Here is a 25,549-nt window from a genome sequence, read left to right on the forward strand (position 1 = left end):
TGTGCGGCCATTGGCAGCTCTCAAGTCGAACTCCAGCGTTAGAGCATTCAACTGGATCGCAGTTGCAGACCATTTTTTAACCGGGGGGATGGCCAAAGACGGGATGCCCCATCTTTCGTCATCCTCAGCCGGGTCAGAAGCGTCATCCTGTATCAGGGGCTCGTAGGTGCAATTAAAGTCGCCCGCGACCAGAACTTTAGCTCGAACTGTATTTTCTCTCAATATCGTGTCAAGAATGGAGACTGTCGGAGACGTAGAGCCACACTTAGCACCTCTGGCATATACATTAAGTACATCAAGAATAAATCCCCTTTGGGGACCTCTCAGGGAGATTCCTAGGATGTCAGGACAATTGATTTGTTTTGCATCTATACGAAGATTTAGAGCAATGCTTATCCAAATGAGTAGGCCTCCAGAGGGACGGCCTATCCCATTTCTAGCAAGAACTGCAGGAACAAAATAGGTGACATAACCTACCCGGTGTAAAGGTTCTAAACTCCAGGTCTCTTGGAATAAACAGATCGTGTGTGCCTCTACTAAGGCATTCCACTCCGGAAGGCATAATTTCCTGTGGATGCCAGCAAGATTCCAACTTAGAATTTTTAGAGTACCAAGAGGATCTTGGACGACATTTTTTTGGGCACTTTGGTGGACAATAGAGGGCGTGAATAAAACAGGGGGCACAAGCTCAGTGGAGACCTGAGGCGGTATGCTCCCATGCCCTGTGGTCACAGTGGAGCATGGGCTTAGAGCGGAGGCCTGCGGGGTTTCTTGAGGAATTAATTTCGGGGATGAGGCAGTCTTGGTGGAATCAATACTGTTTTCAAAGACAAAACTATCTAGGGGCTGGGATAATTTGGGACTATCATGTTCGGTGACCTCAGGGCGATTTACTGGACCCGATGATGGTCAATCCACTTCCTCTAAACAGCTAAATCTGTTAGCGAGTGGTAAACCTCTCCAGCCAACAGAGAGAGCTGCGTCTCTGCCCTCGTAATCCGGCCAATCGCTCCACTCCCTTCTTATATTCCAGTTGTTTATTTGTGGCATGTTCCTATCGGGGATGTCGGCCCAATAGTGTGTGGGAGGATAAAAGGAAGAGAGCCTTCTCACCTTTATTCCATCGTACTTAGGCCACAAGCCACGACGGCAAATATAATCCGCCGTACGTGGATTGTCAAAATTAACTATAATGCAGTCCCCTTGGCTTGTTTTCTTCTCGCTTCCCACCCAAGGGACCCTACGCACCATTAGGATCCTACTACCACAGGAGGGTGGGAGCGGTCTGTTGGTATTGAGCCAATGCTGGACCTTGTTTTTTAAGGCCCACGTTGGTTCCTCAGCTTTTGGCCTTAACTCGGGGACACCGGTCAGGATCACAACATATGGATCTGCGTCTGCTGGTAGATGTATGTGGTGCCCGTGCTCCCCCCTGATATTATCATTAGGGTGTGTTGGCCCTGAGGATTTAAGTAGTGTGTTTTCCGAGATTTTGGCAGGGCCGGGGGGTTTAGGGGGCTCCACAACTTTCTTTAATTGAGCTGGCAGTGGCTTTGATCTTGTGTTTAATACATGAGAGGGTGCATTTGCCACTAGCCGCTCCGTTCTCAAGGTTGTGGGGGTTGGTTGCGGTTCCTCATGAGAAGCCAGCCCAACGCCCAACTGGACCCTAGGGGAAACATTCATTGAGGATAACTGTTTTTCAATGTTAGAAAGGGATAGTGCAATGGGTTGCATAAAGTCTTTGATAAGCTCTTCTAATCTAGATAAAAATAAGTTTTTGGCCTTGCAGACTTTGCAACCCTCGCCCAAACTACCAAGGTCACCAAGAGTTGTTATGTTTGTGGGCGGAGCAGTTATATCAGTGGCTGAATTAGGTAGGTTACTCTGATTAGGTATGCTTTTGCTTTGTACCCGAATAGGCGGTATTTTTTTCTTAGGTTTACCCTTGCATTTTTCCACCTCCCTAGGCTTCTTCCGTTTTGGAATGGCGCCCTCCCTCTTCCCCCTTGAGTGATTAACAGTGGGAGGCTCCTGCCTTGAACTAGTAAAAAGATCGGGCGTCTTCTCAAGAGCGTCGCTTGAGTGCATGTCCGAAAGAGCCAATGAGGCCGAAAGATCGACCGTATTTGGCACGCCATGGGTTTCAGCCTGGATTTCAATAAGAGGTCTAAGGTCCCTAGGGCTAGTGGGTGTCTTGGCTAAGGCCAAAGGGCCTATAGAGGAACGCCTTGCTAAGGCCAAATCCTGAGATACCCTCCTCTCCAAGAGCAATATGCCTTGGTTGATGGCTTCATTTGCCCTGGTGATGTACTGGTCAATTGGGCCAGATGTCTGTACTTCCCCATGTGCAGTTTTACTCCTAGAAGCCCTCGGCATCCTATCACAACTACTAGATAAATACACAATACAAACTAAAGCTAGTCAACTAAGCAGAAATCGCTAGTATGGTACTTAGTGTGTATATTAAGGATGGCAGTGCGAAAACACCTATCTAAAATGTAAGAGGGGGGGCCCAGTCCAGTCTTACCCGGTCTTTAACGGGCTTAAACGGGCCCGCCCTTGGCCCGGGCTTCGCCCGGCGCTGCCCGCGCGCTGTCCCGCGACGCGGGAGGTATGCAGGAATTTAAAGCGCCTCCGGGCGCGTGAATAGCGTCACCTGATTGGCCCTCCGGAGCTGGGGAGACTGGGTAATGTAGTTTTCTCCACTCGGCGGCCGCGTTTTTGGCAGGGCGGCGGCGGGAGGAAATGAGGCCAGGAACACCCAGAACAAACACGAGGAACAACAGGTAGGTTTTTATGGGTCCCACAAGTTCTCAACAGCGTCAGGGCAACAAAATTACAAAACGTGCATTTTTAAAAGAAATCGCAAATTAACACCAACTAGTAGTTGGTGGTAATTTGCGATTTCTTAAGGATTAATCGCAATCCTTTGGTGAGTGTTACATTTCATTTAAGAAATCGCAATTTGCGATTTCTTAAATGCTTACGCAAACTTAAGAAATCGCTGAATTAGCGAATCCTTAAATTTGCGTTGGGAATTAGCCTAATACATCCCGTTTTGCGAATTTTTTATCGCAAACGCTGTATTTTGCGAATCGCAGCGTTTGCGACTAAAAATTCGCTTGATACATATGCCCCTATGCACCTTAGATGTAAGAAGGATGGTGAAATACTACATGCATGAAACAGAAAGCATCGAACATTCAGCACAGGCACTAGGCAGGGCAGTGACGAAAAATACAATTTCGAGATAAATAGGGTAAACCATTGAACACTACTGTCTATCGGCTAATAAAGTATTGGAAGTGAAGTGTTATGCTCACTCCACTATGAAAACAGGGGCCACATTAGCATTCATGGCCAATGTGTACTATAGGACTTTCAGAAGACAGCTTCTTGGGCTTCAGAACACACATTCACATGGCACTGTTGTGTAGTTGAGGCACCCAAGGAGGTGGTTCCAGGGCAGTCAGCATCAAAGCACTTGTTCTCATCCACTCCCCCTCCAAACCACCCTCCACAGAGGAGGTAACACCACTATGTAGTCTATGAACAGAATGTGAATCTAGAAGAGATTTCATGCTACAGAAGAAAAGTTACCACTAATATTTATTTTTGCAACTTGAAGCGCTTCTAGATTTCCATGCGACCCTTCCACCTCCCCAGTGAAGCAGGGTAGTGTGAAAAACAATCTAAAACGTCGTTGGTCACTTGATGGAATGATGTGGGTTTACGATTGATGTCATATCCAAACTCCACCCCATGTCGACGCCCACCAAGAGTAGGGAAAAGTTTTGTTATGCAGCACTTCCGAAACCAACCACTAGATGCTGGACTTATGCACAAGGCGTGAATTTGAAAGAGCTTCAAGCTGCAAAACTATTATAACAGATAAGTAACTGGTTTTGTTTCTCTCTGGTACTATTGGTATTGTTAATTTACATTTGTATAGCTTGCAGTTTAACAATATCATATGGTAATAGTGTATGGTTGGGCTGTGTTTTCGTGCTGGCAGGTTTCTTAAGGATGTTTGTGACACTCATGCATGCCTTTTGTACTTCCTGCGAGTTCTGTTTTTCTTCTTACAGTAGAGAGAATTGCCGTTCTACCTCCTCTTTGCCAAGTGCTTACCATTTATTTCTGCTGTTGTTCTCTCATTTGTACTTCGGTGGGAAGCTTTGAAGGCTGCTTTTAGTTTCAAACTTTGTGCTTCATAACTCAACCCTATCCTAGGCATAATAATGGTGATTCTTACACGGACGCCATTATAATCCTGTATTAGCCACAGGTCTTGGATAATCTAGAATTTAAAATATCATAATCATCCATTTTTCATCAACATGGCATAGACTGCTTCATACCTTAGCCATCAAATAATTAGAAAATACACACCAAATGGGCCACTAGGCTCAAAACCTGGGACCTTGATTATCATACCTAAAGGTAGGCTCGTCGGTGATTGGAGGCAGATGCTGTGGTGTGCAGGACCATTGGAGATGGAAACAATCCATATTCTCTCCAAGGATTGAACTTATCTCTCAAAAAAATGCCCTTGTTCATAAAACCATAGGATGCCTTGAGACCATGGTGAGCCAGTGGATCAATGCCTAATGACACACAGGATTGCATTTTAGTCCATAACCCCCGCAATGTGCCCACTCCAGAATGGCATGCAACCTTTTTACCTATGTACATCTAATAAACAGGCAACATGCGTTGTTGTGTTTTCTGATCGTTGGCTGTAGTTTTATTACCATTATATGAATAATCATCTCTTTTCTTACAATACCCTGGCCATAATTGTATGACCCTGGCCTTAAATCACCATTGTGATCTGTCATACATTGTTTATCAAAAATCATTTGCTTGTCATAAATCATTTGCACATCATAGATTCGTAAACCACCCTGACAGTTCGTTGTTCTGCTCTTTTGCAGGCATATCTAATTTCTTGCCACTTTTGGTGTTATAAAATTGTTTTGTTGGCTTCCACGCCCCTTTCGTGTTGGGGGGGTTGTCTTTTCCCGGAGATAGGCCTCAACTCGCTACCTTGTTTGTCTCTTCTGTGCCCTTCTGTCTGGTGGGGTTTGGGCGGCGGAAGCTGTCTGTTTGCTACCCCCTTTTGTCAGGCCTACTCGCTCTGCTGTGAGGCATCCCGAAGTGAGTGGCCCTCCTCCTACACACCGCCCTGCCGGTGTACTTCCATAACCAACCATTGTACCCCTTCTTATCCGCCTTGCCCGCTGTCCGACACTGCTGTTCCTTAGATGTGGGTGGGTCTCGAAAGTCACAGCTGCGCCGCTCCCCTAGCTCCACAATGGTAATAACATGATGCACTGTGGGGAGCGGCGCCTTAGAACCCACCGTAAGCTTCTCACCGCAAAGCCGGCTTCCTCCCATTGGAGGGGTTCACAAATCACCTGCTCCGCCACCCCCATTGGCCTGGTGACTCTGTTCCTTTCTGGCGCGCTTTTGGGTGCGAGGGGGTAGCCCCCCTCTGCTTCTGGGCGCTTCATAGCGGCCTAAAGATCCTTCCGGGGCCACAGCAGCTGTTATGGCGTCGGCCTTCAAGGCCCCCTTTGGGGGTGGCCTCTGCAATAACGGTCCCTTTCTCACGCTCTCTTCAACTCAGAATGAAACATATTACACCATCCTAGAAACCAACACTCCATATGCTTGGTTTGTGATATAGTTTTGCTATAAATGTGCTTCATTTGTGCTCAGACTGGATAAACGAAAATCCACATTCAGTGTGATGCTGGGCGGAACACAAGCACATTGTTGTTTTCAGAGGGTGTATAACGAATACAGAATCACTGCAAATTATCTGTCTTTTTGTGGTCGTTCTGTAGGTGGAGACTGGACACCAGTGGTACCTTCAAGTGATTTACATAATTGGACCGGAGTCTATTGCAGGACCTCGAGTGCAGAGGTCCCTTACCCATCATCTTAAACGCAGCAGAAGAGATTTAGTGGACAAGAATGGCCGACTTACTCTGGATGACTCCTTGATTTATGACAACGAGGGAGATCCAGTCAAGAATGGCACAAACATGAAATCACTCAGCCTCGAGTTCGAGTCTTCTGCAGTTTCATCAACACAGACCGGTGCTTCTGTTGGAAATGCTTTTGCTGCAATAATGTTGTTGCTAGTGGTGGTTTTAACCGTTTGCTTTTTAACTAGTAAATGTAGGAAACCCAAGAAGAAACCTGTCGGAGATGATTTGGAGGAATATCCTCTAAATTCCAAGTTGGGCGTTTTAAAAAAAAATACAGACCATTCTGAGAAGAATTGTAACAGGCAGCACTGCACGGTCAAGAATATCAACCTGTTACGCGAACATGATATTTGCAAAGCTAAAGGCGTCACTGTCAAGAAAATAAACTTAGAGGTGAAAGTTCATAACAAGCTAAATGATGGAACAGAAGTTTGATAGTGTTCACACATTTTTCATTGGTTTTTATAAATTTTACAAAAATAAATACTATTATATGTATAATCTTGTGTACAGGAAAGGAAAAAGATTCAATTGAGTAATGGACAGGTGTGCCTAACATCATCTCACAACTGAGCTACCTCATTCTACCAGATTCATAAGAAACAACAAAACCAGAACATGATTGAGGTTCATGCAGGACATTCTCCCTCAGGTCACTAGTACTTTCATCAGTGCTACATCCCTCCGTACCCCATTGCATATTAAGATACCTCCTTAAACAAAGTATTTTCTTAATCAACGTCTTTGGCACAATCGGTGGCTGAATTAACTTCTAAAACCTACTGTCACCTGGCGCAAGTGTTTTACAGTCAGGTCAATCGCATGGGTAAATTCGGTCACGCATCTGTTTAGGAAATGCTGTTACCAAAACCACGGTTAAATAATTTTGGCTGTTTGATATCCAGTTTTACAGGAGAAACCATTTTTTTTTTATTATTTTGGATTTTAGCATGATTACCCCTTTGCTTTAGAGTTCATGGAAGGACATAGCACAATGCAGAGTGACTTATGCCAAGTTTGTCTCTCTCGTTAGATGTTTCTTTTTAAGTTACAATAGTTTTCCTTTTGTTCCCTTCAGGTATGTGGGTAAGCTACATTTGTAATTTATAAAGTACCACTCATCACCTTAGTTTCAGTGTTCCAAGATGATCTGTCACATTGGACTTGCGACAAAGTTTCAGGTACTAATCCCAATAGACGTTCTGTATAAAATTTCAGTATGCAACTTTATTTACATTAGAGAGGCAACAAAAATAAAGAGTATGTACAGAGAAGGTTAGTCGAATAACAATACAAAACAGGCAATTTCTTTTGTCCTTTGTATCCTTTTATTCTTATTCTGCTTCAGTCTAAGCAAAAGCGCAGCCAACACATTTCACCCTTTCAAGGGCTTCCTCAGGGTATGTTCCAATATAAATGGCATCAAAAACCGACTAAAGTCATGGTTTTTCACAAGACCAGTAACCATTCATGGTCACTTATTCAAAGTAACAAGTCTTGAATGATAATAAGAATGCTGGCGAAGTTAACATTAGTAGTGCAAAGTACGTCAGGATTAGCATACTTTGCACTACTATTGCGAACTTCAATGGTTTTCCTATTAAGATACAAGACTTGTTAGCTTGAATAAGTGTACCTTGAATGTTTGCTGGTCTTGCAAAACCCATGACTTTTGTCGGTTTTTGACACCATTTATATTAGAACATACCCTGAGGAAGCCCGGGATAGAGCAATACTTGTTGGCTGCACTTTTACTTACACTGAAGCAGAATACGAATAAAAGGATACAAAGGACAAATAAATTGCTTGTTTTATTTATGTTGCCTGTCTAATGTAAATATATGTCTCTGATGTTGAGCCACCTGGTAGCTGGCCTGTAGAGGTGGGCAATAAGCTTGTTGTACTTAGTGGCTACTGCAGGGGGTGCAGTGATAAGTTTCCTAGCTGCCAGCTAATATGCAACTTTATTACATTTTATTGCAATCTGCCAAATCTGAGGTGCTTAAGAAAGGACTTCAGTAAGTGAAGGGCAAATGAGAGAACAGCAGTCCCCGTCCTGTAAACCTGATATCTAAAGCTTGTCAATTTTCTTGATTTGAAAGAGTGTCCTTATTGGTTGGGTCGTTGAGCCTTCCATTTTTAATAAGATGAAGGAGCAGGGACTGATCAAGTCCACGGAAGTACCAGCTACAGTCTTGAACTCGATTGGACAGTGGCATTTTTACGAGTGCCGTCATCATTGCTGGCCAAACATATTTTCCTCTATTTTCATCCCTCTTCACAGCTGTAACATCATTCTCTAACAAATAAAGGAAAGCAAGTTCTTAGCTCTGTTGGGCGTTTAATGAGCATTTGGTGCTGTAAACCATCAGATACTCTCAAGTTGGTTTTAAGCTGCAACTGTTATTTGTGTCATTGTAACTTGTGTTCATTGAGCATTACCGAGGTTTTGAACAATGTTTAAACCCATATGTTTAGAGCCTGTTTGGTCCCCAAGGCTCATCTAAGTTAACTACTGTTAGTTACCAATTGTTTGGTGCACGGTCTTCCATTAAAGCGGCATCTAGACCTGCTTGACAAGCCCCTATTGTCTCTCAGCTACTTTTTATTTTATCATTAGTACCTATTAGCCTTATTATAATCCTACCCAAGGTGTCAATGCCGCCACCTCACCGCTGCTTGCAAAATCTTCTTGTGTGAAGGTTTTCAAGTGTAGAGCTTAATCTAGCCTCCCAGTAAACATAATCAGGGTGTTCCCTTAATTCCTAGTATCAATTCCTTGTTTTATAGTTGGTGAATTATCTATAATTTTTCACTCTGAGTCTTTCCGAAGGTCCATAAGACTTTTATACTTGCATTGTGTTATTTTCAGCCTTCCATTAACTTGGCAATTATTTTCATATTGTTACTTTTGACTTTTTTGTGGTTTACTCTCTGCAAATATTTCAGATGTATTCATGTTGCAAAATATATTAATTGCGAGGGCTTCTAGCTTGTGTTGGGAGATATTGCAAAAACTCTAACATTTTGGATTTTTTTCTGTACTCAGTGTATTCTTCTAGGTCATTCTCAATGGTGGTGGGAAGTGACTGATAAATCTTTCCATTACACAAAGGATACAACCTGTAGGAGCATTTGCAATTTGTAGTCGAAACACTACTATTATTTAAAATTCCATTCCATAACTATTGACGTATAAACAAGCTGGATATTCACAAGGCATATAGAAGTGATGAAGTATTAGATAAGATCAGAAAAAGCATATAAGCAGACTTAGGAGCAGATATACTAACGTACATAGTGGGATGTAGTCAAGTTTAAAAAAAAGTGGAAAATGGTGGAAGTAATTGTAGTTCTTTTGATGCTGTAGTTAACTTTTTTTAAATGACTATTGTATTATCACAGTCATAAAAATGACGGCTGTACAGTTGGAGCAATTTAACGTTTGACAGGTTAGCACATAGTGCGAACCACAAGCATGGATACAATTAATATTCAATACGAACATTTATAGTTGGAAAGTAAATGAATACATTAATGAACCAACAACTAGACCACATAGCAATTATTACAAATTATGGTAGCCATCACAACTATCCCGGCATGGATAGTCCATTAGCCACATTAATGGCAACACCATCCCAAGTCCTGCATCCTTATTACAGCTTTCAAAGTCACGTACCTTCGAGCATCTTTGGGTGCATTGCCTTTTCATTAGAGGAGCTGCCTCTTATGAGCCCAGATCAGTTCTGACAAGGCAGACTAAAGGTCTCAGAAAATGAAAATATAAGGGATCAACAGGAGAACCATAAAGAAATAAAGCAATCTAGGCAACTCAATCATCTTGGCTATTGGCATCCAGTGCTGTGGGGATAACGGCAGCCCAGCCCAAAATGTCATTAATCTTCTGATCCCAGACAAACATATGTCTTGAGTCCAGCCCTTCGTTTGTGTCTGTATGATGTATTTGTACACCAAGATATTCAAAAGTGTTGAGTTCCTAACATATAGAGGTCCCACTGTAATTTGACTCATTAAATGTGCCTGGTTCTCAGAATGGTAATAAGCAGTATTTTTCCGAGTTAACTTTGAGACTGGAAATGTCCGGGAATTCTATCAATGGTGAAATCAGAGGTACTAAGCTGGTTTCGGTCTCTCTGAGGAATAGTAGCGCTTCGTCCTCATATGAAGCAGCTGCATGTATTGAATCATGAATAGCAATGCCTCAATCGCCCCCTTTGAGGCACAGCAGTGACACCAATGAATATAGAGAAATTACAGTGGGCGATAACGGGCATCCTTGTCTAGTGCCCCGAGATATGATTTTGTACAGGACATCAAAATCCAACGTATGAGGCCGTCCGGTATCCCTACCCTTCTCAATACTGCTCAAAAGGTAAGGCCATGTCAAAGTATCAAATGCCTTTTTGATATCTAATGATGCCACAACATGTAAAACAGATGTATTCCGCAAGCAGTGCATGACATTCTATAAGCAATATATACTGTGTGTTCCTCCCTGGTATCCAACCACACTGATCTGGATGGATCAGTCCAAGTAGGTAGGGAAATAATCTATTCACAATAATTGTACTCAAAAGAAGTGACCGCGGTCTATATAAGGAGCCAGGAAGGGGATCAAGGTCCGGTTTGTGCAACACTCTGATGACATTCTCCCTGGTGGATTCCGGCAGTGGAGCCATCCGTGACCTATATGTGGCACAAACCTCTGAGGGCTATCCATTGAGCCCTGGCATGTGAAGCTTATAGCAGATTGCCCCATCAATGTGAAATCAACCATAGCACAAAATCAGGAACCATTAGGCCTTCCTCCCCAGAAAGCCCATGCCTGCATCAGGTAGCCACAGAGAACATGCAGATATATGGCTACCCCACACAACCCCATTGCATTTGATAAGCAGGGTTCAGGCAATGTCATCTGCTGTCTGGGAAGTGATAATAGGACCTTGTTGAAGCGAAGGTACATCAATATCAACATGTCTGAACTTGTTATCTGGTGCATCCGCATCACTAAGTCCAGGTTGTGTCTGTGAAGTTCGCCGGCTCCATAGACCCCGTACCAGCAAGGCCATGCCACTGTGGCCTGTTCGGTGGTTGGGGTTTCATCACTCATCTTTGGTGGTACTTCTGTATTCTTGGGTTCCTGGGCTATTCCGAACACTGCTTCACCTGTGCAACATCGTGTCCAGTTTACTACAGTCATGACCAGACCGGCTCCAGTGTCATAAAAAATGTTTCTACCATCCATCACTCTTAGGTTTAGCCAGAACGATCAGACCAAAGGAGATGTTAAAGCTCTTAGCATCAGGGTGGGGAGGTTGTCGAGCGCTTGGCCACTAATTAAAATGTACTGGGTCTGCATGGCAATGCTCCCATTTGTCGTGTCTCAAGCAGTACAGTAGTCCGGTTCCTCCAGGCACTGCCACCTAAAGCCCCATACCTCTGCCCTCCTTGGTTGCTGCAGTCTGGGTCAATATCAACTTTCATCGAGACCGTAGCTCTGGTCTGTGGTATCTGCCGGGCTGCCCAGGGCCCTCTGGCTGGCTCACGAATGCCGCTTCACCTCCGGCACGAGCTGGGGTCCACTGCAGGCTGATCCAGTTGCTACTAACTGCTCATGTCGATGCAGCCGAGTTCCTACTACTAGCTGAGAGCAGCCATTTTGGTTCACAGGGCCAGGCCGCCTCTGCCCTTTACCTCCGCTCCAAAGCTTCACAATGGCCGGTCCCCCACACACAGGTGGGTATCTGCGGTGTTAAAGTATAGAATGGCACGATATAGAGTGTGTTATGGCTAGGATGGTCTCAGGTTAAGAGCAGTGAGGTGGAGCTCCACACTTAGGCAACCGCCATCTTCTGCAGCGTAGGCACGCCCCAGCCATAAAGTTCACTTAACACTAATAGGACCAATGATTTTTGTGACTTTGTTGGAGGACTATGCATAGCAATAAGCTGTGCCTTCAAAGTTGTATGGGTTCTATATTGAAAACTGAGTTAAGTTTGCTGACAGCGAGGCCAGAGCATATCTTTAAGTAAAAGGAAGCCTGGTCATCTGATAGTGAGTGTAAGTCAATCATTTCTGAAATTTAAGCACAATTCAGAATCGAAGTCGCAATTTCCTTAAGTTTAGGCAGCGGCAGTGAGATGAGCCTTGCGTCTGTTAAGGGAGGGTAGGCCGGTGACAATAGTCATTCTAAACTTGGCATGCATAATGGTTTCACACGTCACATTACTATTCCTGCTAGTTTTCATCAGTAGACTTTGGAAAAGGGCAATCTCAGATGTAGAGACTCATTGACACACGTTCATCCGATATCCCTTTGCCCACTCAGCTCTGGTAGTCTTCGACAAGTATTTTAGATGTCTACGACCACCCAGATTCCCTGTCTGTTTGAAGTGCCTAAATGACTTTGTTCCTTGTTGGGGGACAGCAGTGTATTCAGTAAACAAAAATGTCCACCTTGCTCAAAGTATCACATTATAATAATTAACAAGCAGTGCCTTATTTTTCTCGAAACTTTTGTGTAGCTTTAGAAAAAGTGTGAACTTTGTGCCCTTGTATAAAAAAGTATGCTAGTCAATCTTTATGAACCACGCCGATGTTTTCAAGATGACAGTGGCTTACCAAGCACGTACTGACTGGGGAATACTTTGATTGTGTCAACTCTTGAGCCACTGTTAGCAAAGTGGCTCAGTGCTGAGCACTTGCAAACATGCCTCGCCCTGAGTCAACCAGCCCTGACCATTAACTAAAACTGTGCGTCTGAAGCCAGTTGGTTTGTGCTTCGAAGTAGCTCATTTACGTCAACTATTTTATGTCATTCCTGAAGACTTCACATTATTCACATGTATTTTTGATTTGTCGAAGTTTGGTATGAACTATCTGTATTATCAAGTCACCATTTATTTTTTTTCCCTTAAAAAAAAAATATAGTATTTGCATCTGCCATATTTTATATAACTATATTGTTCAATGCTTGCAAAGAGTGTCTGTTTGATTCTCAGTATCATGGCCAAAGTTGTAAGCCTGCTGTTTGTGCTAAAAGCAAGTTTTTATTACATGAACACTAACGTCTCCTTTAGTCTGTTTCATTACAATTTCCTGTCTAGTCCTGTGCCGGTGTGAAGTGTTGATGTATTCTATCCGGTTTGGTGCTATTATCTTTTTTTGTTTGTTTTTGTTTGGGACGCACGCTTACATTTGTGTTTTGATTACCTAACTTTTTCATGATTTGTATTCTCTTCATATATTTTGATAGATGAATGTTGGATTTTGAAATGTTGGATGGCATTAAGGTATTTGATTTCCAGCAGTTAACACAATTATATTCTCTCGGTCTCTTTAATTCACATAATGTTCCGTTGCTTATCTTTTCATTACCATTACCTTCTTCCATACTGTTTCAATAAAGAAACTGTTTTCAAGCATTCCTCTGTACTGTTTTGCCTTTTCATCAGAATGAAATTGCAAAACGTTCAGGTGACACTTGTTAAGATCATGAGTGAATGAAGATATTGCTGTAGGGTATCACCTACTTAGATGGCTGTTGTTTCTATCTAGATAGATTATAGTCTAGAATATACCTTTTATAAGACATTACTTTGGGATATTTCGAAAATATCGACTCAAACGGAATGGAACAAAATGATTACTTGTGATGTTCTACATACTGCACACCACCATTGTAGCACTGGCTTCAATATTCTTTCTTTTGGATATGTTGCACTCCAGGAGGGAGATGCCGGGATCATTGAGCTGTATTGAAATAAAGAGAAAGGTGCAGTGAACGACGACTGTGTAATCACTTCAACTGCTTTCTCCGCTCTCTGTAATATAGATCGAGCAGTACCCTCTGATTAGAAGCGTTGTTTGTTCTAATGTATGGAGATGGAGTCGTTTCCAGAGATTTGGATTCTCGTTCATTGTCTAGCTCCTGAAATCTGTCTGATCTTTTGAGGATACAGATTGAATGGAACTTTCCATGCTATTTAGTGTCAAAAGTCCATGTTGCTATGTCTTTGTGCCACTGAGCCTCTCCTTTTATCATTTCAGAAGCACTTGTATGTTTCTTGTGCAAGAGATCCTTGTCACAAGTCTTCTGTCAAGGGCTCTACAGTGATAGTTTGCTTACCCAGAGTGCTAGATTTTGATGTGAGATAAGGGTGCACCAAACCTGTACACCTTTTACACGGTTGGCTAATTATAGTGGGTAGTAGAGGCCCTTTTAACTGCTGGCTGTCCCTGATAAATCTGTGTATTATGTCATGACTTTGTTCACCTATGTATTCCCAATTGTATATAGTGTGCATGAGTGTGTTGGTATATCAGAGATGGGGTAAACCTGGGCTGGGGTTCCCCCTGCTTAAATGTAGCTTCTGCGTGTGGAGGGTGCTCCATAAGGGTTATTGGTGCTACAACTGTTTCCTCTTTTGCATGTCACTCTGTACTGCTCCTCTGCCCCCCTTCCTGTATAATTATTTATGAAGGTAAATGAATTTGTCTGGTTTCTGATACAGATCCAGTGAGTGAAAGAGCAAGACTGGTTCCCCCCTACCCACCACTGCCCTGCTGCATTCCTCTGTACTCTCACCCCATGGCCCCCATTCAGCGAACTGCTGCCACACCACACAACACTGAAGGAGGGTTCACAAACATCTCCTGCAAATTCTCATACACTTTACCAGACTCGCCACTCCCATGCCCACAACACCCCACTCACTCACACCAACCAAAACCCCCCACACACACTACGCCACACTGTCATACATGCTCCTCAACACCCGCTCACTCAACATACATGCCACAGAAATATGGACGACCACCCTCTAGATCTGGTCTTCTTTAGAGAAATATAGCTTAACTCTATCTCTGCACTGGACATCACTACAGCCAATGTCCTCTGGCTACAAGATTACAAAGTAAGACCATCAGCACAATTCTGGACGTTGGGTCGCCATCATATTCAAAGATACCTTCAGCTGCACCACCTACACGGACCCCCCAGCAGCTACATGGAACACCTCGTGTTCAAGAAAAGCATTACAGCCAACTACTTCCTGGGCTGATTCCTCGTACACATACCACCAGGACTTCAAACCAATTCCGCCAGTGACATCATAGACTTCATCACACCCCTCATCAGCAACGCCAACACTTTCATCCTCCTTGGAGGCCTAAACTTTCAGCTAGAAGACCGCTGTGACCCAAACTCTACAGCCCTTCTAGAAAACACGTTACTGAGCCCACCCTCAATGCCAGACACAGATGGGACTCTAATTTCTCCTTAATCATCAATATCACAGTCGTCAAACCAGCAACTATAACCTGGACAGACTTCGTCATCAGTTTTGGTATATCAGTATTCCCATCCTGCACCACCACAGACCTACTACCACCAGAACCACCTGCCGCAGCTGGAAAAGCATCACAGAGGGGGAGTGAGCTTCCACCCTCTTTGCCCACCGGTGTGAGCACACCAGCAACTTACTGAAAACCATCAAGAACCTCACCAGCTGGATCACAGCATAGACCGACATCCTGTTTCCCCTAAAGTGCAACCCAACGGCACAAGCCCAACCACAGGCCAGTTGGTTTACAGTGGAGCTCAGTCTGCCGTAACGCCACTGCAAGCAACTGGAGCACAAATGTTGAACAAACCAAGACACCACAGATAAAGAAATCTTCAGATCCGCCCTAAAATGCTACCAACAGCAGATATGGAACAACAAACACACAGCTCTTGCAGATCACCTCGGCACTAACGTCCGCAAGAAAATCGTCACCATCATCAGATTTCACTGCACGTCCTGCTGTGTCCAGCCGCATCACCCTCTCACAACGCCATTACACTCCTCACCGCCACAGAAGATACCTACATGATGCTTGACAGGAGACATGGCAGCCCTCATTCTCCTGGACCTCTCTGCAGCATTTGATCCTGTCTCACGCCCCATTCTCATCCGGTGCCTGCATGAGATTGGCATCCAAGGACCCGCTCTCTGCTGGATCTGCTCCTTCTTAACAGATGGAACACAATTTGTAAGCCTGGTAGATTACTCCTCGGAAGCCCACAAACCCAACTGTGGAGTCCCTCAAGGTTCATTGCTCAGCCCCACCCTTTTCAACACATACACGAACCCTCTGGCCAAAGTCATCCGTGCAAAAAACATCAACATCCTCTCCTACACCGACAACATGCAACACATTACCTCCCTCTCGGGTAAGACCCCCAACGCAAGAAACAAGCTCACCACCTGCCTGATCAAAGTCGCTAACAGGATGAATGCCAACTGTGTCAAGCTCAATACGGACAAGACAGAAGTAGTGATCTTCTGCAAGAACACCTCATCGTCACATAAGGTCCTTGATCAGAGTTTCCTCACACCCTGGGGTCGGCGGGATTGGACACGCTAGGCGACTTATTTCATAAAGTCCTACTTTACACATTCCAGGCCCTACAGGACAGATCACCCTTCATGGGGGCAATTCCTAACTTATAGGCTCATATGCCACATCCTGCGCACACGATGGGCGGTGACAGATACAGAGCCACGTACACAATATATATTCTTGGTATTGCAGCATCACCTGGTCATATAAATCATAACTTAATTCACTCCTGACTGGCATCTGTGCGAGTAATTGGAGAAAGAATTCAGAAGACTGTTGCACAAGAAGAAATGGGCAGGAACACTATCCTACTCATGGACCCTTTCAGGGAACGCTAGATTTAAATTGATATAATTCTAGATTTGGCATATTTCACCCAGACCAAACTCCACAGGATATGCCCCTCAACCTCTGCCTCCTGCCCCGTTGTGCCTTCTTGGAAGCAGACCTCAACACATGATATGGTCCTGTTGTTCTCCCACCACCTACTGGGTCTGAATATTCCGCTCATTATCCAACTGTACTGGCTTACTCCTAGCTCCCATATGGAGAATGGGTCCCCAGGAATCTTCCACTGACACTAAAACCCTATAGTACGTTTTGTAATTCTTGGATCTCGGCCGTTTTCTCGACAAACAAGCAATAACCTCTAAATGGAAAGTACCCTCTGCCCCTTCAGCATTGCGCACAGTGGTGCTGCGATAGGCCAGGCAGAAAACAAGGCATTCCACAGAGAACAAAGGCCTCAGAATATACCAGATTACTGACAACAATGACAAACTGTCGATTTTTATGGGGGAAGACCCCAGGGACAATACCCTACCTCCCTGAGAGGTATTCATACATCCACCCAGCTTCAGAGATCCATCAGTCTAATTTTTTCAGTCACTCCCTTTGCACAGTAGCACATACAGCGCATGCTCTAGCAGCGTAACCATGTTTTGTTTAGTAAACCAACCACCAAAGTCCCCTTCCCTCATGATAAACACCTTTCACAACATGGATATCTCCCCTCCCCCGAACCCATGTAACCCTGCTGAAAGGCGTTTACCACTTCCCAACCAATAGTTAAAGTTAATACCCATATTGTTAGAACCCTAAATGAAGCAGCACTACCCACAACTGCTGAGCCTATTTAGAATTATAACACCTATGACCCACATAACTCCAACAGCTACCCCTCTCGTCACAATGATCTCATATTTGATTTATACGATATCATGTTATATGTTGGCTAACAATGTTATCAGATCCGAAGGAGGTTGTACCGCTGTTTAAACCTAAAAATGTAATAAAACTATGTTAAAAAGAACACATCACCATGGGACACACGGTCCGCAACTGAATATGACCAAACAAGTCATACATGACTTTCGCATTTGGTGTGCACTGCTAATTACCCCATATATTACGTGACTCATTACATCTTCTGTGACACCTTTGATAATATCACTGCAACATCTGCAATGACATTAATGATGAAATTACTGTGCATGGCAGGGGCGCAAGTTATGGCTACCAGAGCTAACTAAAACTGGTGAATTTCAGTGATTGTGTATGTTTAAAATGTTCCATTGGAATTCTAACCTAACTTTAAAACTACTTTAACCTTTGGATTTTAAGGTGAAGTTTTTTTAGCGTAAAGTAATATTTTATTATCATATGTAAAGCGAGCCATGCGTAGTGGGGTTGGCTGCAAGACCTGGCCTGGACTCCTCTCTCCCCTCTACACCAAACCCCCTCCCTCTGCACCAACCCCCTCTCCATACCAAACCCCCTCCTTTTCTCCACACCAAAGCCCCTCCTTCCACGCCCAGCTCACTCCCTCCTTTCCCTCCCAATCCCTTCCCTCTACCCTCTACCCTGTGCACCTAAACCCTTCCCTCTCCCCCTTCGCACCCAACCCTTTCCCTCCCTCCCCTTCACACCCAGCCTCTTCCCTCCCCCTTCCACACAACTCCTTCCCTCCCTCTCTTCCCCTTAGCACCCAACCCCCTCCCTCTGTGCCCAAACCCCTCCGTCCCTACCCTCCACAACCATCCCCCTCGGCAACCAATCTCCGTTCCCTCGCCTTCTACAACTAACCCCCTTCTGCACCAGTCCCCTCTGCACCAAACCCCTCAGTCCCCCTCTGCACTCTCCCATCCAGCACCCAGCCCCCTCCCATACCGCACCAAACCCCCTCCCGCCCATCCCTCCCTACCCACACCAAACGCCCCCACACCAAGCCCCATCCCTCCTCCCCACACCAAGCACCACCCCCTCCCCACACCAAGCACCACCCCCATCCCCACACCAAGCACCACCCCCATCCCCACACCAAGCACCACCCCCATCCCCACACCAACCCTGCCTCCCTCCCTTCACCCAATCCCCTCCCTCCCCACACCCAGTCCTGCTCCCTCCCCACACCCAGTCCTGCTCCCTCCCCAGCCCCATTCCTCCCGACACCCAGCCCCCTTCCTTCCCACACCCAGCCCCCTCCCTCCCCACCCAGCCCTCTTTCTCCCCCACCCAGCCCCCTCTCTCCCTCACCCAGCCCCCTCTCTCCCTCCTCCTTCACACCCAGCCCCTTATCTCGCTCCCTCATCCACACTCTGTGCCCATATATAAAGCAGATAAATTCTCTTTCTCCAAAAACTGATGTATTAAACTACATGCCTGTGAATCTTTCTTTTACATAGTTTTTATTACATGTTGAGCGAGAAAATGTGAAAATAATCAAAATGTTTTTTCTTTAAGAAAAATAAACAAAACGAACATGTCTCTGAGGGTCAATTTTAACATTTTCACCCCAAAAATGCAGTCATAAAACCAATCTCAAAAGGGCCTTGTATTTTATGTAATCTTCAGGCCACATAAAATGCAACTATACAACCAGCTGCTAGGTGACACTGAAGTCCCCGCTATAGAACAGAAGCTCCAGCCTGGCAAATGCTTTTTAAAACTATGGTAAGTTCTCCTGGGTTCATGGCTTCAATGAGCCAAGGGGCTTACAGTTTTTTTCCTAGTGTTACTGGGGAGCTGAAGAACTCCCTGCAGCCCTGAGCCCTCCAAAACATTAAATAAAAATGTTGGTGTTCGTCCCTGCCCCTTCTTGGGACATTACTGAAAACAAAATATATGTCAATAGCCCTCACTGGGCATTATCGAGCACTCCTTGCAGCAGCAGTAGATAATTATTTTGTGGCTGCGGATGCTCATTTATTATTCACTTTTTTTGCTATTTATGAAATGTTGGCAGGGTGTACCGGTCCCACCTGCGACACCCACTGATTCTTTCGGTTTTTTTTTGTATAGGGGCCGGAACCAGGGGCCCTGACAGCTTCCTGCAAGTGGTCCTATGGGGCTGTGCATGCGTCTGCATTTTTTTTTAATTGATGAGGTGGCCCAGTGTCAAACCGGGACACCACAGATCTTTTTTTTTTCCGGCTCCCTTCTCCTTCATTGTCATCTTTTTAAAATATTTTTTTTTTTAATGGGGGCCCACCCAGGGTACCACACAGCTGGTCCCATGTTGAGGCCTGCTGAGTAAAGCCCAGAGCTCCTGCAGCCCCTCCGGCTGCCCTGCTCACACACATTGCAGGTGTAGAGGGAGCCGGCATTGCTTCCGCCCCACTGGAGCAGTTTTTTATTTGCTCTTGCGGCATGGGAACAATTGAAAGTATCTTCCCTGCAGGTGGGTGTGGGTAGGGAAAAAACATTGTTTTTGCACAAAGTTGCTCCCATCCAGTGGGAAACACCCGGTGTCTATGGGCGTTGGGTACCCTGGAACACCATCCCAGAGCCGGCCCGGGGTGTGTGGTCATCGGGGTAATAAAATGATTCTGGGAGGGGGGCAACACGGCACACCTCCCCATCTAGTTACTTGTGGCCCAGGAGATGGGGGGGGGGGTACCAGGAGCCTCTTCAGGCTGGCTCCCTCTTCTTTATTTGTTTTACGACTCGCAGGTCCCCAGGGCCTTTATTAAAATATTGGGCCCGGAGGATGGGGACCGGCCTTTTAAAGGCTTGAGGAGGGAGATCACATGCCCTCCTCTTCCTAACATATACTCCAGCCCCCAGACTCTGGGCCTACCCAGGCAGGGGGTGGGTTATGAAAACTGCTTTTTTAAAACATTTTTTATCATAGACTCGATGTTCCCCCGTAAATGTGCAGCAAATTTTTTTTTAAATGGTTTTAGATCCAGGTTGAATGCTTCATGGACCCCACCACCAGGCTTAAGAGGTCAGGGTATCCGTACCATACACCCTGTGTGGGTTTTTGAGGGTTTTTGTGTGTGTTTTTGTTAGGACTCGGGACTAAGTTCTGAGACTTAAGATGGCTGCCACCACTTTCAGGTTGATTGAGTAGCAGTCAATCAGATCTCCCTTTGAGATCAGTCGTGCTCACGGCTACTCCGTGGCGTGAAAGCTTTTTTTAACATTAATTGCTCAAAAATTACTGAACAGATTTACACTATATCACAAAAGGCACTTTTTCTGGACCAAGATCTAGCTTTCTGTCAAATCTGGTGTAAATCCGTCCAGCGTTTTGGGCTGTAGCTGTGTCCTAAGTTCCTATGGAAAAATGAATGGGGAAAATGCACTTTAGGATCCTCCTTTTTCCTCTGTCCCCACTTGACAGATCACCCCAATACGTTTAATGAGTAAGCTAGTCAAAAAGTAGCAATTTTGGGGGGAAAGTTTTGTGGAGATTTGTCAAACTGCAAATCTACACAAAACTTTTTTTTGTTAAAGTTTATCCAAGGGGGTGTGGCTTGGTCGGCCAACATGGCGAATGCTGCTTGAGTGGGCTCCTCGCATCCACACCAATAATCCTACCTAAATCCACCTCAGTGCATCGCATCGGGCATCGGTGGGACCACTTATCAGCCCGGAACAACGCGTGTGGAGCTGCGGAGTGAAGCGCTGGCTGCTTTCAGTGAATTCTTCATCGAGGCTCTCCGGGCGTGGGCCGGGCCTGATGCTGCCGGCCTACTTTTCTGCCCCTGACGAGGTGCCGCCGAGGGCTGTGTGGGTCCAGATAGGGCCCTGAGGTGAGGAGGTGCGTCCGGTGTGGGGGGGTCCCAGGTGTGGGCTGCTGGCAGTGCTTGCTCCCCAGGCCTCTTAGCGGGTTTGCTGTAGTGGTGGCTGCCCCGTTCCCCGGCAGCGGTGCAGGTTGCGGGGAGGCCTCCTGGCCTGACTCGGCCTTCCCTCTCGGGTGGTGGGGCCTGCCTGTGTCCGGGCACTAACTGGTGGAGCCTCAGGGGGGGCGGGTGTCACTGCATGCCGGTCCCCTGGGGCCTCTTTTTCCCTATTTTGACACAGGGCCCTTCTTGCTGGCGTGGCACATCCCAGCCTAGGCCCCGGTTGGGGACGCGCTGAAATCAGATCCTGTGGGGAGCAGTGGTGCGGTTTTCCCGCTTGGCGCGGTGCCTTGCCTATACTCCGGACCCCTGAGTGCTCTTAGCTGCTCCCTGACATGATGGGTGCTTGGTGAGCCCTGAGGTACATCTTTGGTTGCTGCGCTGAAGTGCCTGCGTCGGCCCCCTTTCCCCCTTGGGGAACTTGCTGTACCTGCTGAGGGCCTCATTGGCTCCCCGTGACCACCACTGCTTGTCCTGGACTGTGCTGCAGGATACAGGGGTGCCTCGAATCACTACTAGAACCGGGGGATCGACCTGGACACAGGGCGGCGGCATGGGTTGCGCCGCGGGCTTGTGGTCCAGGGAGTTTGGTCCCGGTAGGGGGGGGCCTACTTGGCTAGCTGTTACGGGCTGTGGAAGCGACTGGGCTAGGCCCAGTGTGGCTTGTGGCTCGGGAGCGGCTAGTTTCTATGAGGACTGGCCTGCGGTGGGCCCCATGGTGTGGCAAACCCCTGTCGTCACGACCTCTGGCGACCATCCCTGCACGACTCACCGAGCCCCTGGCTGTAGACCCCTTGGATCTTCGGAGTGGCCAAACCACAGCTCCACTATGGGGAAGGACAAGCCTGGCGACGCAAGCACCTTAGACCAGTATACCACGACAATGGGAGGAGGGGCCACGAGTGGAACGATACCAGACCACGCGTCCCTCTTGGCGGCCATTACAGAGGTGGGGTCGGAAGTCTCCTTTCTTCACCAGGATCTGAGAAAGGCGGTAGATTGCATTGCGGAGGCACAGGTGTCTTCCGTTGAAGATATGGTGACTACTTTACAGCAGCACGTCAATAAACTGACAGTGATCTAACGGGAGCTGGCATCCTGGGTGGAAGACGCAGAGGGCCGCACCAGACGCAACAACCTTCGTTTTGTGGGCTTTCCGGAGGGTTGCGAGGGTAACTCCATGAACCCCTTTCTCACCCAGTGCCTCAATGATCTCCTACCAGATGATATGTTATCCAATGTTATCCACTTGCATCAGGGTTGAGAGGAGCCCACCGGGTGCTGACAAAGAACCCCCCACCTCCGGGGAAAAGCCCACGGCCAGTTATCGCCAAGCGACTTAACTATGAGGACGGAGATGCAGTACTACAATTCGCTAGATTGCACGAGGGCAAACTTATCTTTGATTCCCGGTCGATAATGATATTTCCGGACTATACTCGCCTAGTGCATCAACAACGTCATTCCTTCACGGCAGCAAAGCGACGACTGAGTCCTTAATATTCAATATACGCTGCTCTATCCCGCTAGGTTACGCTTTGTATATAACTCTAAGTCTTATTTTTTTGACACGCTTGAAGCTGTTTTCGCAAGGACTGACGAACAAGCTCACCTGAAGCCTCACTTCCCGCCGCCACTGGAGTCTGATTCCTCCAGAGGCTCGCAGCAAAATTGGTCTTGAGAGACAAAATCAAAGCGGAGACAGATACGGATCCGACCATCGCTCCTCCAGCCCTGAGCGGGCATCTTGACTACTCCAATGGCTAAAGTCCTATAGTTTGGTCCCTGCTGATTGTCCGTCATTTTGGAATGCTCCGTCTATTCTGCACTGAGTTGCCAAGGACAATACGCAATGTGGCTGTCCAGCCCCGGACCCCATGTTGATGTTTAGGGGGAAGGTTGGAAACCCATTGGAGGAGGGACTCTGGGCTCCCCTGATGGAGTTCTGGGGCACCCTTCACCACGACAGATGCTCCTTGTTCATGGCAGTATCGGGGTGGGGGGAGGAGGGATGGGTGGATTATTGGGTTTCTGGTTACGTTGGGTTTAGTTCTTACACACGGGCAGACACGCAATCCATTTCTTGTTAATCTTGATGCCAGGGATACGTCTACAAGCAATAAATGGCTGCTCAGGCTAGTGTTTCCCCATTGGGTGACCTGACTATGGTAACATGGAATGTTAAGGGTTACTCAACAAAATCATACGTGGTGCAATCCTTCGACACGCCTAGCGGTACAGAGCTGACATTCTTCTCCTACAGGAGACTCATCAATTGGGTAATAAGGCTCTCTGCTTGGCCAGGTTTGGATATCACCTAATCTACCATGCTGGGTTTACGAGGGGATCCCTGGGAACAGCTATGCTCATCCACCACCGTGTTCCTTTCATCCATGCGAAGCATTGGGTGGATCCTGGGGGTAGGTATGTTCTGCTGTCGGGTACAATTCACGGAGAACGCAATAACATTGGTAGCATTTATGCACCCCCGCCCTTTTTGGGGACCACTTTTGTTGACAACATCACTCGTCTGTGGAGTAAACTATCGGAAGGTATAACCCTTTTGGGAGGGAACTGGAATGATGTCATGTCTCCACTGGATAGAAGGCGCGGGTCCAGTTTAGGCCCTTCCACAGCTGCATCTAAATTGTCCCTACTCGCCGGCACACTGGGATGGTCAGACATATGGCGTGAATATCACCCCGCTGAGAGAGGCTACACGTATATGTCCGCGGTCCATGGGCCTCTGTCCTGGCTAGATTATATGTTCACGCCACGTAGCTACATTCCCAGATTCTCTCAAGTCTCCCACCTCCCCAGGGGGTTGTCCAAGCATTCTCTGGTCATGGTCAAACTTCTACATTTCCAAAAGCCTCCCTTTAGGTGGCAAATGTCTCCATGGCACCTTCGGAACCCCGATTATCAAGAGTCACTTGCCAAGGCAATCCAGGAGTACCTGGACATGAACGTCGCACGGCCCCATCTAAAGAAACCCTCTGGGGAGCTTTAAAGCCCACAATCCGGGGGGTAGACATTAGCTACCGTGTAAATGAGAAACGTAAGCACTTCGCCCAACGTGCCGAATGGAGGCCCAGCACACATCCCTAGAGACACAATACATACATGAGCCCAATCCCTCCCTCCAGCGTAATGTACTCCTTACACAACAACAGATACAACAACATCTCATGGATGAAGCAAAAGAAATGTGGTTGGCATCGCAACACTGGATATATCAGTAGGGGGACAAATCGTACAAAATGCTACAAAGACTGTGTCAAGCTGAGCGGTCCACGGCCGCAGTTCCAACTATTCCAGGGACGGATGGCGTTTTACATCCTCCTCCAGTAGCGGTGGCGGCTACATTTGCGTGCTACTTCTCCACACTAGATACATGGCAGAAACAGCTTTCAGAGGCCTTCATTGCGAAGTTCCTGAGAGATATTCTCCCCCCCCCCCCCCCCCGACTTACTGATTAGACGAGAGACCCACTTGATGCCCCCATTACAGTTGATGACCTAACTGCGGTGCTAGCTGAGAAGCGCCCGGGGTGGGCCCCTGGCCCCAACGGATGTCCCATGGAGTTCCTTCGATCATATATGCCCACATTGGGCCCACATTTGCTGGAGGCAATGCAAGATGCCTTTGAACGGCAAATACTACCACAGGATTGGCGACAGGCGGAGATTGTCCTTTTCTTAAAGCCCAGCCTCCCACCGGAAGACCCATCCTCATACCATCCCATCTCCTCAAATTAATTTTGAGCCTAAATTATTGGGCAAGGTTCTAGCCGATCGCCTGGGGACCTGTATACAAGATTTGATCCACTTAGATCAATCTGGCTTTATGCCAGACCGAGCCACTCGCCACAACATTCGCCGGGTCCATAATGCAATGGCACTAGCCCCAGAGCTGGTACACCCGCAGCCATACTTCTTGCCGATATCGATAAGGCATTTGACTCTCTAAGTTGGGAATATCTCTTCCAACTCCTGGAAGCGGTTAATA

The 25,549-nt window shown here is 46.5% G+C and overlaps 1 protein-coding gene across 2 annotated transcripts in view; it reads left to right on the forward strand.

Annotated features, from left to right (window-relative positions):
• FRAS1 (Fraser extracellular matrix complex subunit 1) overlaps window positions 1-8,329 on the forward strand; it is a 1,553,355-nt gene extending 1,545,026 nt beyond the window's left edge. For both annotated transcript variants that reach the window (XM_085640947.1, XM_085640945.1), the window contains exon 27: window positions 5,856-8,329. In XM_085640947.1, the coding sequence (XP_085497073.1) occupies window positions 5,856-6,437 (582 nt within the window). In that variant the 3' untranslated portion in view covers window positions 6,438-8,329. The remainder of the gene's footprint in view (window positions 1-5,855) is intronic.
• The last annotated feature ends 17,220 nt before the right edge of the window (window positions 8,330-25,549 follow it).

Source organism: Triturus cristatus, chromosome 2_2 (assembly GCF_964204655.1).
Source record: "Triturus cristatus chromosome 2_2, aTriCri1.1, whole genome shotgun sequence".
NCBI classification, from domain to species: domain Eukaryota; kingdom Metazoa; phylum Chordata; class Amphibia; order Caudata; family Salamandridae; genus Triturus; species Triturus cristatus.